This window comes from Marmota marmota, unplaced genomic scaffold (genome assembly GCF_001458135.2).
Source record: "Marmota marmota marmota unplaced genomic scaffold, marMar, whole genome shotgun sequence".
In the NCBI taxonomy this organism is placed as follows: domain Eukaryota; kingdom Metazoa; phylum Chordata; class Mammalia; order Rodentia; family Sciuridae; genus Marmota; species Marmota marmota.
This window is the reverse complement of record NW_026000283.1, coordinates 10,352,389-10,371,951: the sequence shown is the minus strand read 5'-3', so window position 1 is coordinate 10,371,951 and position 19,563 is coordinate 10,352,389. Positions and strand designations below refer to the sequence as shown.

Below are 19,563 nucleotides of genomic sequence, written 5' to 3'. Positions count from 1 at the left end.
ACCCTAAGCAACTTAGCGAGACTTTGTCTCAAAATAAAAAATGAAAAGGGCCGGGAATGTGGCTCAGTGGTTAAGTGCCCCTGGGTTCAATTCCTGGTACAAAAAAAAAAAAAAAGAGTGTAGTCGTTCCTGCCAGCAGATACCAGTGGGACAGCATGAGTACTGCTCAGAGCCTGGGCTCTAAATAGGGAATCTGGGAGTTCTAGATATGATATGGAAGAGAAATCCTGTCTCCTTTGCACTTTGGCTTAGGAGTAACTCAGAAGGCTAGTACCACACAGAGCTTCAGATGCTGGACCAAAGAAAGATTGGACCATGGAGGCACCTTCTTTGAAGTTTCTGATGGAAGAAGGGTGTCAAAGCCCTTGCCAAGGTGGAACAGCAGACAGAGCATCGGCCTTGTCACTTTTTGCCAAGTCCCCATCAAAACACTATAAACATATGTCAGAAACTGCTTACTTAATACAGCCCACCTACCAGGCTGCCAGCCACATGGTTCACTGCTGCCCTACACAGGGGCATACCCGGCACAGTGACATTTCCAGAGCAGCCTATTATTCATGAGCAGTGAGCTCACTGCTATGAAAAATGAAAAAAAAAATTGCTCCTATTCTGATTATAGCTGAAATTCAGTTTTTTTAGTACATATGTTACCAAAAGACTATATGTAAATTATATTTTGGTAAAATAAAATACTTTAGAGTCAGAGAGCGAGGTCAAAATCCCATTACAAGTTGTCTGACCTTGAGCAAGCTACTTGCTGCCTCTATGCCTCAGTTTTCTCATTTCTAAAATGGGAATAAGTAGTACCCACCATGCTAGATTATCAGAAAGATAAAATAATACACATAAAAAACTCATCATAGTATCTGGCACACACTAAATATTAGGAAAAAACCTAGCATGCCTGAAGCCAGATGTGGTGTCATACACCTGTAATCCCAGCAGCTCAGGAGGCTCAGGCAGGAGGATCACAAGTTCAAAGCCAGTTTCAGCAACTTAGCAAAGCCCTAAGCAACTTAGTGAAACCCTGTCTCAAAATAAAATATAAAAATGGGCTGGGGATGTGGTTCAGTGGTTAAGCACCCCTGAATTCAATCCCTGGTGCCCCCCCCAAAAAAAAAGAAAAGAAAAAAGAAATGCATGCCTGAAAAAGAAAAGATAAGAAAAAAGGGGATGGCCATCTTTCTTTCTTTTTTTTTTCTATATTTTTAGTTGTAGATGGACACAATACCTTTGTTTATTTAGTTTTATGTGGTGCTGGGAATCAAACCCAGGCCCACATACATGCTAGCAAAGCACTCTACCACTGAGCTACAACCCCAGCCCTGCCATGGCCATCTTTCTAGGCACAAAGGCAATATAAAACAGTACCACAGATCTGGATTCAAATGTAGACTCTTCCAGTAGCTAGCTATATGACAACAGGTAAGTCACTTGAACTCTGAGCCTCTTCTATGAAATGGGATAACAGTCCAGGCGTGGTGGTACATATCTAATACCAGCAACTCAGGAGGCTAAGGCAGAGAGATCAAAAGTTCCAGGCCAGCCTGGGCAATGTAGCAAGAACCTGCCTCAAAATAAAAAAAAAGGGGGGGGTGGTTGACATTTAGCTCAGTGGTAACATACTTGCCTAGAATGCACCCTGGGTTTGATTCCCCAGCACTGAAAATAAAAAGTCTGCTATTACAATATTACCTTTCAAATCAAATTTGCATATTTAATTCAAACATAAGCTGGTTAATTCTGGGACAATGAAAAAACACTGTTTCATGGCCAAAGCCTTTGCCTCTGGACCTGGAGAGCCATTTCCCTTGCATTGATCCTGATTTCCAAGAGAAATTAGGGCAGAAAGACAGCTCAGGACAAACTGGCCCCTGGTGATGGGAACCCGGATGACAAAGCATTTGACATAGGAGTTAGGCCGATAACATCATTTTATGGAGGAACAGAGAACAAGGGAGAGGATAATGATTCCATAAAACCTCTCCTGGAATTCAACATCTACTGCGTAAAGAGATGGGTATGAGTGAGTCCAGCTTGCCCAGCCTTCCACCTGCCTCCATACCTTACTGTCCAGCTTCTTCATCGTCACTAGGTCCAGAGACTTCAGAGAATGACCTGTGGGGGCGATGAAGTACAAGCAGGCGTGGATTCGGGAGTCGTGGTAGGTGTGCAGCACTCTTCGGATCTTCAGCTCCTCCTGCAGGTAGGCCTCAAACTGCGCATCAATGAATTCCACGATAGGCTTGTAGCTAGAGAGAGCAAGGAAATAGCTAGACCCCTTCAAAAACTTGGATTTGACACTGTTATGGTTTGGATGTGAGGTGTCCCCTAAAAGCTCATGTGTGAGATAATGCAAGAAGGTTTGGAGGAGAAATGATTGGGTTATAGCCTTAACCTAATCAGTGAATTAATCCCTAATGGGATCAACTGAATGGTAACTGGAAGCAGGTGGGGTGTGGCTGGGGGAGGCGGGAATTGGGGGCATGACTATGGGGTATATATTTTATATCTGGAGAGTGCAGTCTTTCTCTCCCTCTGCTTGCTGATCATCACGTGAGCCGCTTCCCTCCACTCACTCTTCTGCTATGATGCTCTGCCTCACCTAGAGCCCCGAGGAATGGAGCCAGCCCTCTTGTATGGAGACTTCTGAAACCATGAGCCCCTCTGTAAACTTTTCCTCCTCTACGATTGTTCTGGTCAGATCTTTTAGTCACAGCAGCAAAAAAGCTGACTAAAACAGACACTATCTCTTTTAGAAATGTAAAAGAACTCTGTAATCTGACTCTCCCTCATCTAGTTGGATTTCTTCATCTCTCTTCAGTGGGCTTCCAATCCTGTCAGCCTGGCCACCTTGGTCCCTGCATAAGCTCAATTTATGCCCACCTGTACGCCTTCACTCTGGAAGGTTTGTTTCTCTCTCCTCATCCCAATCCTCCCATCCTACACCTCAGGGCTCAGTTTAATGCCTATCTCTGTCCTACAGACTTCCCCATCTATGCTAGAAACCCCTTCTGTGACCCAATAGCTTTATAAAACCATGGTACTACCATGTGCGGTGGTGCACGTCTGTAATCCCAGCAGCTCAGGAGGCTGAGGCAGGAGGATCACCAGTTCAACACCAGCCTCAGCAACAATGAGGTGCTAAGCAACTCAGTGAGATGCTGTCTCTAAATAAAATACAAAACAGGGCTGGGGATGTGGCTCAGTGGTCGAGTGCCTCTGAGTTCAGTCCCCATACACAAAAAGAAAAAACAATGGTACTGGATTGCTTGCCATTACTTCACAAGGATTTGTGTTCTTTCAGCTCATCTGTGTCCTCATGAAGGGCAGGGTCTGTGCAGGACACTTCCTCTCTCTTCCGTGGTCCTGAGGCAATGGGAACCCACTAGTGGATTCCATGAGTGGGTTGCTTTTCCTCCATGCTGGGCCCATGTCTGCTTCCTGCGTCTCCCCTCACTGTGCCTATTGTGAGAGCTGAATCCACAAGGCTTCTCCTCCATCCCCTGCTGGGAAATTCTGTCAGAACATTGTGGGATTTTTGCTCATTTTTGCTAGGTTAAATGAAATACCCCACTCAGCTCCCAGATCCAGTTTTCAATTCCTCCATAGTTGTGATTTTTAAATTTAAGTATTCAGGGCTGGGGGTGTAGCTCAGTATAGAGTGCTTGCCTAGCATGTGCCAGGCCCTGGGTTCAATACCACACACACGAATCTAAGTATTCAGACAAAATTTAGTAAAGAGACCCCCCCCCTCAATATGCACACACTGTCTATGCATGGCCCAGCTCATTGATTCTCCATGCACAGCACCTCTAGGTGACCACTATGTCTCATCAAGATCCCCCTCCTCTACTCAGGATTGAATCCAGGGCTTTGTGCATGCTAGGCAAGTGCTCTACTACTGAGCTGAATCCCCAGCTCCTTTTTAAATTTTGATACAGGGTCTCGTTAAAATTTTCAGGCTGTCCTCGAACTTGCAATCCTCAGCTTCCAGAGTAGCTGGGATTACAGGCTCATCATGGGTTCTTAAACAATAGTTAGTCCTCCATTGGTCCCTGCCCCGAGCTTCCTTGGAAGCTTCCCTCTCTCCCTTCTCCAAGCCCTGCCTGGCCATCCCTGCCATCCCAATAGCCTCTTTCTGCTCTATTTAGGTCAGCATAGTTTCAGCCATGTCCATCTTCTCAACTGCCCTGTTTGGGCACTGCCTCTTTTTCCCTTCAGGGAAGAAGAGGTACATTCCCTGGGCCCAGGGCAGGGAGTTTGCAGATACCATTGCCAGAAGGGAACATGATCAGAGGAGGAGCTGGGTCCAACCAATGCCTCCCACCTGCAGCAGCCTCTAACCTAAGCCTTTTTGAAAGAGCCCCCTAATAGAGAAGGGGAAAACAGTGTTTAAAAAAGAATCACAGAATCCTAGATTCTGAGAGCTACATATAGAGAAGAGATACAGGTGCAGGGTATCTCTGAAGCTGCAAAGAAAAAAAATCTAAAAATATAGTCTTTGCTTTCTTCCTTTGATCCCTCTGAGCCAACACAGTTCTGAAGGGTAATAGCATCAAAGGATCTCTTGGCAGCAGAGATCCTTAGAAGATTCCAGGAGAATTTCAAGTGAGGATGAAGGATGCATTCCCTAGGCTTATCTCATTTTTAGATGATTGGCTGGTCTGAATTATCTGATCATGGCACTGCTTCATCTTTTTCTCAATTACATAACCTTTTTTTCTCATTCTTTCTTTTTTTTTTACAGCATCTTTTCCTTCATAAAAGGAAACAGAGGAAAGAAAAAGAGTAGGATTTTTTTTTTAGCTTTTCCCCCCATGAATCTCTAGTGATATCCTGTGCCCATCTTACAACCATTGCTTCTGGCTCTCAGATTATGAAAAGGTACATGGATCAGACCAGCCCAACCAACCAATCAACCACCAGGATTTGGTTTAAAGGAATCTGACATGGGTGATTCATCTTTGTCTTAATTATCTTTGCATCCTCAGTGTCTAGCCTACTATCTGGAATATAGTAAAGGTTCCACCAACCGCTCTGCACTCCCTCAAACCCACCCCCAGTGGCTCATCTTCCCAAGGTGGTCATCTCTGCCCCACGCTTCCCTGTGCTCATTGCCATGGTTAACAAAATCCTTATTCCCATAGGCAAACTCCTCATCAACTACTTCCTTCCTCTAAGTGGTAGCTGACAGTCTTTCAAAAATGACACTTTTCTCATATCCTTCTCAATTGGACATTTCTACATGTCCCACACTCAAGTTTCATGGATGAACAGAGAGAGCATCTTTCTTCTAGCTCTTTATTTCCTGATCTATGATCTCTTCCACTTCCAACAAAACCCAGCTCCAACAGACTCTGCCTCTCCTCATCACTACACTTCATATTTTCCCTTATAAAACATGAGTTCTAACAGGTGTGGTGGCTCACGCTTGTGATCCCAGAGGCTGGGGAGGCTGAGGCAGGAGGATAATGAGTTCAAAACCAGCCTCAGCAAAAAGTGAGACCCTAAGCAACTCGGTGAGAGATCCTGTCTCTAAATAAAATACAAAATAGGGCTGAGGATGTGGCTCAGTGATCCAGTGCTCCTGAGTTCAATCCCTGGTACCAAAAAAAAAAAAAAAAAANTGCTCCTGAGTTCAATCCCGGGTACAAAAAAAAAAAAAAAAAATGAGTTCTTAACCTGGGGTCCCCCAGCCTCCAAGGGTCTATGGCTAGAATTTAGAGGATCCATGAACTTGGATAGGAAGAAAAATACATTTTATGGGCTGGGGTTGTGGCTCAGCAGTAGAGCACTCACCTAGCATGTGCAGAGCCCTCAGTTCGATCCTCAGCACCACATATGAATAGATAAAATAAAGGTATTGTGTCTAACTACAACTAAAAAGATAAATAAATATAAAAAAGAAAATACATCTTATCACTAATGTCTAACTAAATGTAGGTAACAATCTGCAGTAATATTTTGCAGTATCTGTGATTTCATAACCAGTAGAAATCACTGTTTATAATTCCTATTCCAGTGGTTGCAAGTACCTTAAGATAGCATTTATATTCATCACAACTCCTCAGTTCTGATAACCAATAAGGCTGTATATAGATATTATTTCAGAAATTAATAAAGAAACACATGGGTTACTAAATCATCATTTCAATATAGTTTGGTAACTGTTTGTTCAATACAACTGATATACTTTAAGCATTTAAAATTCTTAGTTTGAGAATGAGCCCAAAGGCCATACCAGATTACTAAAAGGACCAAGGGTACAAAAAAGCCTCTGATCTAGACAATATTTCTTATTCATTTCAGATAGTGAAATGCTATACGAACACACTAAAATCTGACATTGAAATAAAAAGCAACTGGAGGTTTGGCTATTTTAAATACAGTGACCAGAGCTGGGGTTGTGTCTCAGCAGTAGAGTGCTTGCCTAGCACTTGTGAGGCACTGGGTTCGATCCTCAGCACTGCATAAAAAAATAAGTATAATAAAATAAAGGTGGGGCTGGGGTTGTGGCTCAGTGGTAGTGTGCTCACCTAGCACATGTGAGGCACTGGGTTTTATCCTCAGCACCACATAAAAATAAAGACAATAAAGTCCATTAACAACTAAAAAATATTTTTAAAATAATAAAAATATTTATAAATAAATAAATACAGTGACCAAGGAAGACTCCTCTGAGGATGTGATACTTGAGCTATAAAGATGACATTTGTTATTCCTTCTACTTGGAATGCTCTTCTTCTGGATCTTTCCATGGCTCTCTCATATAACTATTCACATAACAGGTCATCACCAGCCATACAAAAAAATCTAATAACGCTATCACATGGATGAACCTTAAAGACATTATGCTAAATGAAATAACCAGACACAAGGAAAAATACTGTAAGACTCCACTTGTATGAGGCACCTAGACTAGTCAATTTCATAAAGACAGGAAATCGAATAGTAGTTAGCAGGGGCTGAGGCAGATGGGGATAGGGAATTACTGATTAATGAGTTTCCTTTCAGGGTGCGGAAAAGGTTTTGGAACTAGATAGAGCTGGTGGCTGCACAATACATAGTGATGATGGTTGTCAATGCATTAAATGGCAATGGATTATTCACTTGAATCGTTAATTTTGTTATGTGAAATTCACCTGACAACAGCAGGAAAGAATAGTAGGAGATAAAGCCAAGAAAGGTGGCAGGAGCCACATTATGTATGGTCTTGTGGGTAGGGTATAGTAAGGAATTTTTTTCTCTGTGAATCGGGTCTTCTGTTCCATAATGCTTTCTAAGTGGTTATTGTTGATTTATAAGTCTAAAGCTTTCTGGATTGTTTATTTTGAAATTGGCTACCTATAGAACTACCATTTGTTTAAATCTTTTCAGTTGTCTGCCTAAATATTCCGTTTGTTATGGTTTGAATCTTTTCCTTTTTCTATTTTTTGGAGGGGGGTACCAAGGATTGAACTCAAGGGCACTCGACCCCTGAGCCACATCCCCAGCCCTATTTTGTATTTTATTTATGGAGACCATGGTCTCGCTGAGTTGCTTAGAACCTCCCTTTTGCTGAGGCTGGGTTTGAACTTGATATCCTCCTGCCTCAGCCTTGAGAGCTGCTGGGATTATAGGCATGCACCACCACACCTGGCTGTTTGATTCTTAAATGACCCCAAAGGCCCTTTTGCTAAAGGTATGAGTGCCAGCCTGTGACACTTTGGGGATGTAATGAAACCAGTAGGCAGTGGGGCTTAGGGGAAAGAAGTTAGGTCATAGGAGTGTGCCCTTGAAGGGGATGTTGGGAATCCCTTCCTCTCTCTCTTTGCTTCCTGGCCACCATGAGGTAATCAGCTTTTCTCCACCATGCACTTTGGGCTGTGATGTTCTGCCTCACCACAGGCCCCAAAGCAACAAAACTAACAGACGGAAATTTCTGAAACCATGAGCCAAAACAAACTTTTCCTCCTCTTTGGGTGGAGGGTAACTAGGGATTGAACCCAGGGGTGTTTAACCACTGAGCCACATCCCCAGCACTTTTTTGTATTTTATTTTGAGACAAGGTCTCGCAGAGTTGTTTAGTGCCTTGCTCTTGCTGAGGCTGGCTTTGAACTTGAAATCCTCCTGCCTCAGCCTCCGGAGCCACTGAGATTACAGGTGTGTGCCACCACACCCAGCTCTCAAACTTTTCCTCCTTTTAAGTTACCTCTCAATATTTTTCAATTGTCACCTTTCTTGCCCTATTTTGTATTTTATTATGAGACAGGGTCTCACTAAGTTGCTTAGGGCCTTGCTAAGTTACTAAGGCTAGCTTTGAACTCACAATCCTCCTGTCTCTTTCTTGGTAATATTGATCCTTCTTAAATGTTTTTTATTAAAATACTGTCCCTCAACTTCACTGATATCATTGCCTCTTCTTACATCTATATCTATTCTTTCTCACTTGCCTTGGCTAAATTCTTGGCCTGAGATTTTATCTTCTGCTGTCCTCCTACATATTATTATATGCACGATGTCCCTGGGTAGTCTTACTTATTCCCATGGCCTCAATCATTACCATCTTCCTATCATATTTCCTAGACATGGAATATTAAATCTCTTCCTTCTCCCTTGTGCCCATGTCCTCTGCAAACACAACTATCAAAGTTGCCCCTGATGGCCTGGTCACAGACACTGTACTCCGACACAACCATCTTAGACACGAAAGCCAAGAGACCACATGGTCTGATCTACTGGAACAGTGCCAAAAGTGACAACAGCCAATTCACCCTCTCCCCACTCTTGCACGCTTTTGTTCTTTCCTCTACATACATCCCTATTCTGCTATCTGCAGTGGACTCCTTTTCCTGGAGTTCTGCTCCTTCCAAACAGACTCCACTGGGCCTTATGAAACTCCTATACCATGATTCAAAAAAAAATTGTCTATACCTTTGCCACTCAGAACATGGTCTTTGGGCTAGCAACACCCACATCAATGGAGAGCTGGTTAGAAATGTAGACTCATGGGACCTCAATCCAGACCCAAAGGATCAGAATCTGCAATTTATACAGAGCCTCTCCAATTCCTCCCCCATGTCATCAAGTTTGTCTTCTGTACCTAGCACAGGGTCTGTCTGGCATACAATAGGTACTTAATAAATATTTAGTGGAAATTTCCTGAAAGAACAACCAACTCAATTTTTTTGAAATGTCTCATTCACCCCTCAAGACATTGTAGAGTGTTTTCTATCCACAGCAGCATGCTAGTTAACACAGACAATGGATACTCTCAGTTTGGGGAGTATTTTTGTTTTAGGGTTTTTTTGTTTGTTTTGGTACCAGGTGTTGAACTCAGAGGCACTCAACCACTGAGCCACATCCCCAGCCCTATTTCGTATTTTATTATGAGACAGGGTCTCACTAAGTTGCTTAGGGCCTTGCTAAATTACTAAGGCTGGCTTTGAACTCACAATCCTCCTGTCTCAGCCTCCTGGGCCACTGAGATTACAGGCGTGTGCCTGGCTAATACCTTTGGTATTCTCTTTTTTTTTCCCCACCAATGTATATTTCTTTCATTCATCCACTCAACAAATATGTACCAAATACCCAATGTATGCCAGTTGGTTATCTGTACTCATCCTGCAAGACTTTAAGACTTAACTCAGCCTTTCCTGATCACCTGCTCTCTCCTCCCAGCCACCCACACCAAATAATCCCACCACCAGGCTTGGCCAGTTGCTGCCCTTTCTCTTCCCACAGTCGCCCTCCACATTTCCTTTGTTACTATACAAACGACATTATGCATATTTATCCCTCCCACTGAGCCTCAAGCTCCTTGACTACAGACTGCCTTATTTCTTCCCATCTCTGGCACCTTATAGTATACCTGGCACCTTATAGTATACCTGGCAGGTAGCAAACATTTAGTAATTGATAAACTGAACTAGATCCTCCACACCAACTTGGTTATTACTAAGTCTTGTGGATGTTTTCCCTCAAATCCTCAAAGTTTCTGTTCCTGCTTAAGCACTCATCATCTCTTCCACTCTCAGGAGTCACCCCTCACCTCCCTGTCTCCTACACACTGCCTTATCTCCTCTTTTTTTCCAGCTCAGACAAGCTTTTTAAATGAACAGTCTACACCCACTTTATCTGTTTCCTTTTGGAAAACTTCATTCTTTTTAATTTATTTTTAATTATGCAAGCGATACATGTATATGTTCTCCCTGCCTCGGAGTAATCACTGTTTTCAGTCTGTTGATTATCCTTCCAGACCTTTTCTATGCATTTAAATACAGAAAAAGAGAGATGTAGCTAGGTGCAGTGGTGCACAACTGTAATCCCAGCAGCTCAGGAGGCTAAGCCAGGAGGATCACGAGTTCAAAGCAACTTAGCAAGGCCCTAAGAAATTTGGTGAGATCCTGTCTCAAATAAAAATCAAAATGGCTAGGGATGTGGCTCAGTGGTTAAGAACATCTGGGTTCAATCACTGGTACAAAAAAAGAAAAAGAAAGAGCTGGGCGCAGTGGCACATGCCTGTAATCCCAGAGGCTTGGAAGGCTGAGGCAGGATGATTGTGAGTTCAAAGCCAGCCTCAGCATCTTAGCAAGGCCCTAAGCAACTCAGTGAGACCCTGTCTCATAATAAATTACAAAAAAGGGCTGGGGATGTGGCTCAGTGTTCCAGTGCCCCTGAGTTCAATCCCCAGTACCTGAAAAAAAAAAAAAGAGATGTGTGGGTTGTTTGACCTGGAGCTCTACCCATGTGAGTACATAGGATCTACCTCATTCTTTTAAACTGCCAAATACAATCTCATAGTTTGGTTGGGCGTGGTGATACATGCCTGTAATCCCAGAGACTAGGGAGTCTCAGGCAGGAGGATCCCCGAGTTCAAAGCCAGACTCAGCAATGGGGAGGCGCTAAGCAACTCCTAGAGATGTTGTCTCTAAATAAATTACAAAATAAGGCTGAGGTTGTGGCTCTGTGGTTGAGTGCCCCTGAGTTCAACCCCTACTACAAAAAAAAAAAGTTGACAATCCCATAATATGGCTGAACTATATAGTTCATTTAATTGCACTATTGATGGAAATTAGAATCTTTAAGTTTTCTTTAAACCTGGTCACCAATGCTGCAGTGAACATCCTTTTTGTATGCTTCTAATGAACCTGTGCAATTGTTCTTCTGTACACTTAAAAGTGGAATTGTTGGGTCATAAATTATTCACATTTTTAATTTTAATACATACTGCCAAATTTGCCCTCCAAAAATTCTGCATCAATTTACACTCCCACAAACATGAATGAAATTACTTTTTGATAGGGGATGTTATGCCATCTTTTATTTTTGCAAATCTGATGGATAAAAAAATGTCATTGTTTTATTTTGCATTTCCCTAAATCACTGGGGAAATTGAATGAGCATCATTTTACCTGTTGATTGGTCATTTGTATTTCCCTTTGTCAATTAATAGTTTGTTTCTCATTGAATTGTATAAGTTCCTTTTACATTTTAGAAAAATTATTTGTGTTATTATGTGGGTTGCAAATATTTTTGCCCCATCTCTAGCTTGTTTTTAATTTTATTTATGATATATAAAAGTACTAGGCTGGGGATGTGGTTCACTGGTAAAGCACTTGCCTAGCATGTGTGATTCCCTGAGTATAATCCCAGCAGCTCAGGAGGCTGAGGCAGAAGGAACTCAGATCAGCCTCAGCTAGCAAGGCCCTAAGCAACTTAGTGAGACCCTGTCTTAAAATAAAAATAAAAAGAACTGAGGATGGGGCTCAGTGTTTAAAAGTCCCTGGGCTCAATCCCCAGTACTAAAAAAATAATAATAATTAAAAAATAACGAAAAGTATTTTTTTAATGAATTTACATTTGTCTTTTCTTCTATGACTTTTGGGTTTTGTATCATGCCTGGAAAAGACTTCTCTACCCTCAAAGTTATAAAAATATTCTCCGACATTTTCTCCTTACTTTTTTTTCTCCCTACATTTTTAGAATTTGTTTTTAGTCCAACAGGAATCTATTTTTGTGGATAATGTTTGTGTGAGAGGGTCTCATTTTGTTTTTTTCTAAATAGATGACCTGTTTTCCCTGCATCATTTTTTTTAATAGTCCATTCTTTGCCTGCTTACTTACATATACTAAATTTCCATGTAAATATGGATCTGATCTTGGACTCAATTTTTTGTTCTATTCTTCTTTTTGCTATCCTGATGTCTTCATATCCTTACTTCACTTTCACTCAGCAATCATGGAAATCTAGCTTATATCTACAATTCCCCTGGAATGATTACTGCTACATGTACTAATGACCTTCATATTGCCAAACTTTTCATATTATCAAAATAAGAAAACTCTTTGGTTCTTATTTTCCTGGTTAATAATTCTCTCCCATATGCTACATAATACCCCCCTCCATTCCTCTATCAATAAAAATCATGGTCAGAACTGAGTGCAGTAGCACATACCTATAATCCCAGCAACTTGGGAGGCTGAGAGGAGGATCACAAGTTTGAAGCCAGCTTCAGCAACTTAGGAAGACCTTATCTCCAAATAAAAAATAAAATGGGGGGCTGGGGATGTGGCTCAAGCAGTAGCACGCTCGCCTGGCATGCGTGCGGCCCGGGTTCGATCCTCAGCACCACATACAAACAAAGATGTTGTGTCCGCTGAAAACTAAAAAAATAAATATTAAAAAATTCTCTCTCTCTCTCTCTAAAAAAAAAATTATAAAATAAATAAATAAATAAAAAGGGCTGAGGATGTAGCTTAGTAGTAAAGCACCTCTGGAATCAATCCCCAGTACTACCAAAAAAAATCATGATCTTAACAATACCTGTGTTCATAGGTAGTTACTCAGAGTCAGGCACTGTTTAAGTATTTTTTATGCCATACATGTCAAGCATGCTTCATCATAGCCCTCTAAGGTAAGGATTATTATCATCATCATCCCCACTTTACAGGTGATTTGAAAACTGAGACTATAAATTTAAGTTCCTTGCTCCAGGTCCTTGGGTAATATGACAATAGGGGATTTGAACCCAGGTCTGTCTGACAGCAAAGCCTAGTAAGTTCCTAGGCACCCCATCTCCAGCCTATCTTTGCAGTCTCCACCATTTTGGGGGTGGGGGGTACTGGGGATTAAACCCAGGGGCTCTCTACCACTGATTCTTTTATTTGGAGATAGGGTCTTGCCAAATTGCCACAATTCAAACTTGGGATCTTCCTGCCTCAACCTCCAGAGTAGCTGGAATTACAGGCGTGCACCACTGTGTGTGGTTCCAGCATTCTTTAAATGGTAGCTTTCCAAGGATCCAGTCTTAGTTGCTGCTCTTCCCATCTTAAGCATGTACCCTGGATAAAGCAGGGCATTCTGATGCACTGTTTCAATGCAGCTGCACTGACATATCTGTGCTAAAATGGCCCTGGTGGCATGTACAAAACACTGCTTTTTATTACAAATCCCTGTAACTCTTTCCACCCTGCTTCCCCAAATTCAGGGAAGCTTTTCATTTCTACATACTTGATTTTGTTTAGTTTGATTTTTATGAGTATGTATCATATTTATAATCAGGGAAAATAAGAATTTTTAAAAAATATAATGAAAGGATATTAGCCTCTAAGGGGCAGTATCCATTCAGCCCTTTTAAGCCATCATTATTAAGGCATTGTCCACTGTTAGATACACATGTAACTGAAAGAACTGTGAGAAATTTAATTGAGCTGGGTGACATGGTGCATGACTGTAATCACAGCAACTCAGGAGGCTGAGGCAGGAGGATTGCAAGTCTAAGGCTAGCCTCAGCAACTTAATGAGGACCTGTCTCAAAATAAAAAAAATAAAATGGGCTGAGTATGTAGCTCAGTAGCTGAGCATCCCTAACCCCCTCCCCACCAAAAAAAAAAGAAGGAAGGAAGGAAAGAGTTTAATTAAGGAGTTCCTAAAAAATCTGCCCTGAGATTAAGCACTCAAGATTGTGACCCAAATATCCCCTTTCCCTCTGGGTCTAATTTATTCTCAACCAAAGAAGATTAATGCACAATAAACAAGCCTGTAAAAAAACAGATGTGTCCTTCTTTTAGAATTTTAAATGCAAAACAGAATTCACTCCAATTTTAAGAAGCTATGTCTATTTATTCAGTGTAAGGACAGGAGTATGGCTGTTGTAGCTTTAAGGGAGAAACAGGAGAATTTAAGATACAGTTCACCTAAGAAGCAAGAGAATCCTCAAAAGATGAGCAGGTACTACTCAAAATGATAAATTATCTTTTCTGAGATGAGCACATGTGATAGCCACATGACTTCTGGTTAAAACCAGATGGTGCCCAACCCATACCCTCTACCAGACCCTAGCCCTCATCACTAAGTGTCACCCCACCCCTCACTCACACACATTCTCGAATCGTTCATTCTCACCCAGCTCTCCTCCTACCTCTCCTGTTTTGCCCCCTTTCAGGGTCTTTTCCTTTATCTGTAAAAACTGAAACTCCTAAGGATTTTTTAGTCTTTAGCCCAGCATCCTTCTAGCTCCACTCTGATTTCCGGGCAATCTTACACATGTCTACTGTTGGAACGTAACACATACACCCTGGTAAGCCAAATCTATATTTCCAGCCTAGACTCTCTTTGGACCTCCAACTCTGTATACTGCTTAACACTGAAGGCTATAATGTATCTGGATATTCCACAGAAAGGTCAAACTGAACATGTCTAAACTGAATATATAACTAATTATCTTAAAACCTGGCTCTCTAATCTTCCCTATCTTATGAATACCACCACCATTTATCTAGTCTCCAAAGCCAGAAATTCAGGCCTCATTCTAAATTCTTCTTTTCCCTTCACAACCCCACATCAAATTTCTATCAAGTTCCTTTAATTTTACCTATTCAATGTTTATCAAATCTTTCTCCTGTTCCCTACCTCAGCAACTATTTCCCCTTTGCCTCAAACTCATTGGTACAACAGTCCCCTAATATTTCTTCATATTATCCCAAGGGACTTGTTTCAAAGGCCAATCAGACTACATCATTCTACTTCTCTCTTTTTTTTTGATACTGGGGATTAAACCCAGGGGCACTTAACCACTGGACCACTGAGCCACATCCCCAGCCCTATTTTGTATTTTATTTAGAGACAGGGTCTCACTGAGTTGCTTAGCTCCTTGCTGTTGCTAAGGCTGACTTTGAATTCATGATCCTTCTGAGCCACTAGGATTACTAGTGTGTGCCACCACACCTGGCTCAATCTACTTCTTAAAAGCTTGCAACAGGGGCTATGGCTGTAGCTCAGTGGCACAGTGCTTGCTTAGCACATATGAGGCACTGGGTTCAATCCTCAGCGCCACATAAAAATAAATAAAAAGTATTGTGTACATCTATAAATAAAAATATACTTTAAAAAATCTATGGCACCACATTTGTACTTTCTATAACTCCCTTTGGGATCTGGCACCCACTTTCTTCTTCAGGTTCATTTCCCCTATTTTTCTCTAGTTCACTCCAAACTGGTAGCCCAAGGGCAGACCCAGGGTTTGAAGGGCCCTATGTTTACACAATTTAAAGGGCCCTCCAAGAATAATAATACAACCCTATGAGTAAAAATTAGTCACAGGGCCTTGGAAGGGGCCTGTGATGTGAGGGCTGTGAAGCTTAAGCTTCATCAGCTTCACAGTTACTTTGCCTCTGTCTAGCCAAACAGAGCAAGCTGCAGTTCCCTAGAATATATAAGAATCCTCTGCATCACTTTACCTTTGCACAAAGTTACCTCGGCCTGGAATGCCCTTCTCCCCCAATCCTTGCTTGTCTGGCAAAGCAGTTTCTCCTTCAAGAGACAGAAGAGGGAGCACATCCTCTGTTGCCTGACCTTCCCACATGGAACTGTTCTCACCTTTGTGGTCTCACTGAAACTTGTCCTTTACCTCTCTGTACCCTGTCCTTTACAGAACATACCATTCTGCATGGAAATTATTTGCTTAAAACTGGTCTTGCCCATGTGCACCTCAAGGGCAGAGACAAAGTTATTCCTTTTCAGATTGTCAGAGCACAGCGGTACCTGGCACAAGGTAGGAGCTCCATAAATGTTTGCTAAATGGCATCGAGAACTCCACCCCATACACTGGGAAAACATTCTTCCTTTGGCAAAGCATATGGAGTGGAACAGTTACTATAGATAAGGACCGTGGACAGGGGCAGTGCTTGTGAGGGGCCTGCCATCTGCCCACTCCATTCTGAAAGAGGCTGGGCCCCAGCATGTATGCTTTCTCCAAGACGCCCAAGACGTTCCTCCTTGTGCCTCACCCCCACCAACCTTCCCACCCCACTCACTGCCTTCCTTACCTGTCTTCCTTGTTGATCTGGTCCCCAAAGCCTACTGTGCTAACAATTGTGAGCTTCAGCCCCACATTGCTCTCTTGGAGGTCGTAGGTATTGGACTGGAGCTGGACACCAGGCTGCGTGTGGGTGGCTGGCTCCCCCTCAAACTTGGTATTGAACAGGGTATCCATGAGGGTGGACTTGCCCAAACCTGTCTCTCCTGAAAATTGAAAGAATAAATTAGGGTCCATTCACACAGTGATTATGCAAATATCTACTTATTAACATGGGAAATAAACATGACAAAATAGCAAGTGAACAATAAATAGAAGTACATAGACTGTATGAGCTCAGTTACATCAAAAAGACCTAAAGGAATGTGCCCCATAACAAGAATAGTCATTTCACAATAGTGGAATTGGGGGAATTTTCATTTTATTCTTTTTTCCTGTTATTTGAAATTTTTATCTTAAGTATATATTTTATAATCAGAAAAAGTAATGCCATAGGCACAGATGGAGAGAGATTGTTATCCCTAGAAAAGGGCTGGACAGAAATACAATAGACTCTTACTCTTACCTATGGTTTTCTCCAGGTGGTGGGATTATGTGTGGTTTTCATTTCTTTATGCTTTTCTGTATTTTCCAAGTTGTCTAAGTGGAACATGTGTAAATTTTTTTTTCTTTTGGTACTGGAGATTGAACCCAGGTCATTCTACCAGAGAACTATTCCCCCAGCCCTTTTGTTTTTAATTTTGAGACAGAGTCTTGCTAAACTGTCCAGGCTGGCATCAAACTGGCAATCCTCCTGTCTCAGCCTCCCAAATTGTTGGGATGACAGGCATGCACCACAGCTCCCAGCTATTGTTTTTATAATAAAAACTAAAAGATTATTTTAATTTTTTTTTAAAGGAACACAATACCTTGTCAAACAAATATCCTCCCTGCCCAGACTCTGTCTGCCTCATCTCCCAGAGAGGCCCAGAGCTCTGTGGGTGTCCTGGATGTGTCTCCCGGTGGGGTGGGGAGACTGTGGATCTTTCCTTGGCTTTACCATCCTCCCAGCCAGGTTGAGCTTTCAGTAAGACAATTTTTAGCTAATGGAGAGGGAACTTCACAGGCCACAAATTATTATTCTCCTTAAATATCAAATAAACCAGCCACTTATTTCTTTAACTAACAGTCTGTGGGATACTAACAAATTAAGCCATTGGAATTCCAAAAGTCTTGAATTTCACACTAGGGAGATGAAGGGGGAAGGGCTATGGCAGACTGGTAAAGGTGCAGAAAGGTTACTCCTGGGAGACTGGGGGATATCAAGCTGCTACCTCAAGCCAAGACACCTTTAGGGAATGAGACATCACAAGAAGCCATAAGCTGTGGGGGAAGTTGGTAAAATGGGGTTTAGGCAGGAATCTGATATGAAGCCATAAGCAGGGTTAAGCACTAAAACCACTTATAATCTCCATGGATCCAGACTGTATTTTGTTCCCCCACCTCACCCCAAACAATTCAGGAATCCCAGGAATAAAAGCCAGTATTTAATTACTGGAAGTGCCCTTTGAACACCTAACACCACCCTATTACTTTGCTAGCATCGTCCCACTTCTTTCCATCTACCTCCCCAACCTGGGGGAGGGCGAGCTCTGACTTCTCCTCACAGTCTGAAGCGAGTTTATACTGGGCACATTCTGGCCTGGCAGATCTCCCCTTGGGACCAACAGCACACATTTGCAAGACGTCCTGGGCTTGGGTTAGAGCTGCATGATTGGAAACCAAAAATGCTCCATCTCCTCTCCACCCTCTGGGTGTGTCTAGCTTTGCATCTTTGCTGAATAATAAGCTATGAAATGCAGGAGGTGCTTTTAAAAGTGTCTATGATGCAAGCTTTCAATGGGGATGGCGGAAAGAAAGATAGAACAAGAACATTCAATTCAGCCTAGTTATCGGATCCCCAGCCCAATTTCATAGCCAGGTCTGACTAATATGGTGGATTGCCAGGGGTGCAGAAAAAGCTGCTCACACTGATCATGTTTCCAGGCAGGGTCTCTGCTATACCCATTAGCATCAAAGACTCTCCAAAAAGAGGCCCCTTTGTTTTCCTCCCCTAAAGGAACAGGTTAGTTTTGAGGCCCCAAGGAAAATTGGGAAGGTGGGGTCTTTGCCATGGGAGGCAGCAGAATTGGGCAAGCAGCAGAAAATAGCACTCCCACGCTATCCAATGTATGGATGTAGCTCAACCGGAAATGAGGCCAGCACCTCTGAGGTGGGAACGAAAGGGTGGCTGCCTCATTCTAAGTTCCCTCCCCTCTGGGGACTGAGGTTTGAGGTACATTTTAGCCTATCTTTGTACCTGCCTAATGAATTTTCCATGTCCACCCCTCTCCCACCCCCTCTTCTGTCCCATGAGCTCCTTGCTGAATGCTCTGCAGCTCCTAGACAATGATAGGTCCCGTCTCCCTAGCACCCATGGTGGGCTGGCTGGCTCCCACATCCCAAGAATTCTCAAAGAGAAATCTTCCTGTACTCACAAGAGTACCTACTCCTGGCCTCTGCAGCACGAGGGACCCACCCTGTTTACACAGCTGGAGAGATGGGGGCCAGGCAGGGCAGGGCAGGGCAGGGCAGGCAGCAGGGAAGATCAGCAGGGAGATGACCACCCAGATGCCTGCCAGCACAGAAGCGTTGTGAAAATTAGATACCAAACAATGAAGGTCTGGAAGAAAAGAACTCATGGGTGTCTAGGGAATCACAATAAATGCAGATGAAAAGAGGGCAGAAAATCAAGCCAGCTCTCTTTGTGACTATCAAGTACTCTCTTCCAGGTCACCATCAGAGCCTGGGGGTGGAGGGAGGCTCTCCCTCAGTGGCTGGCACAGACCCAGGCTGAGCCTAGGATATAGTCCCCTCCCATGGAAGCCCTGGGCCCAGTATTGGGAAGGTTGCTAACTGGGATCAGGTCAGCAGATTCCAAGCCCCTGCAGGAAGATGAGATTTTGGCAGTTAAATTCCAGAAGGAAACCTGAGGAGTCCTGAGGGGTCCATTGCCCCCTCCTTCCCTAGCCCTCCCAGAGCATCTCACAGTAGATAGTAGGGTTTATTAATATTTTTAGTTTTTAGTTTTATGTTGACACAATATCTTCATTTTATATTTATGTGGTACTGAGGATCAAATCCAATGCCTCACGCATACTAGGCAAGCACTCTACCACTGAGCCACAACCCCAGCCTCTATTAACCCTTTTTAACTTGTATCCATCATTCAAGAAGATTT

General features: G+C 42.7%; 1 protein-coding gene across 7 annotated transcripts in view; it reads right to left on the bottom strand.

The window, feature by feature from the left end:
* Septin6 (septin 6) overlaps positions 1 to 19,563 on the bottom strand; it is a 73,468-nt gene that overhangs the window by 39,749 nt on the left and 14,156 nt on the right. For all 7 annotated transcript variants that reach the window (XM_048797138.1, XM_048797142.1, XM_048797141.1 and 4 more), the window contains exons 3-4: positions 16,315 to 16,510; positions 2,069 to 2,255 (exon numbers count right to left, since the gene is read on the bottom strand). In XM_048797138.1, the coding sequence (XP_048653095.1) occupies positions 2,069 to 2,255; positions 16,315 to 16,481 (354 nt within the window). In that variant the 5' untranslated portion in view covers positions 16,482 to 16,510. The remainder of the gene's footprint in view (positions 1 to 2,068; positions 2,256 to 16,314; positions 16,511 to 19,563) is intronic.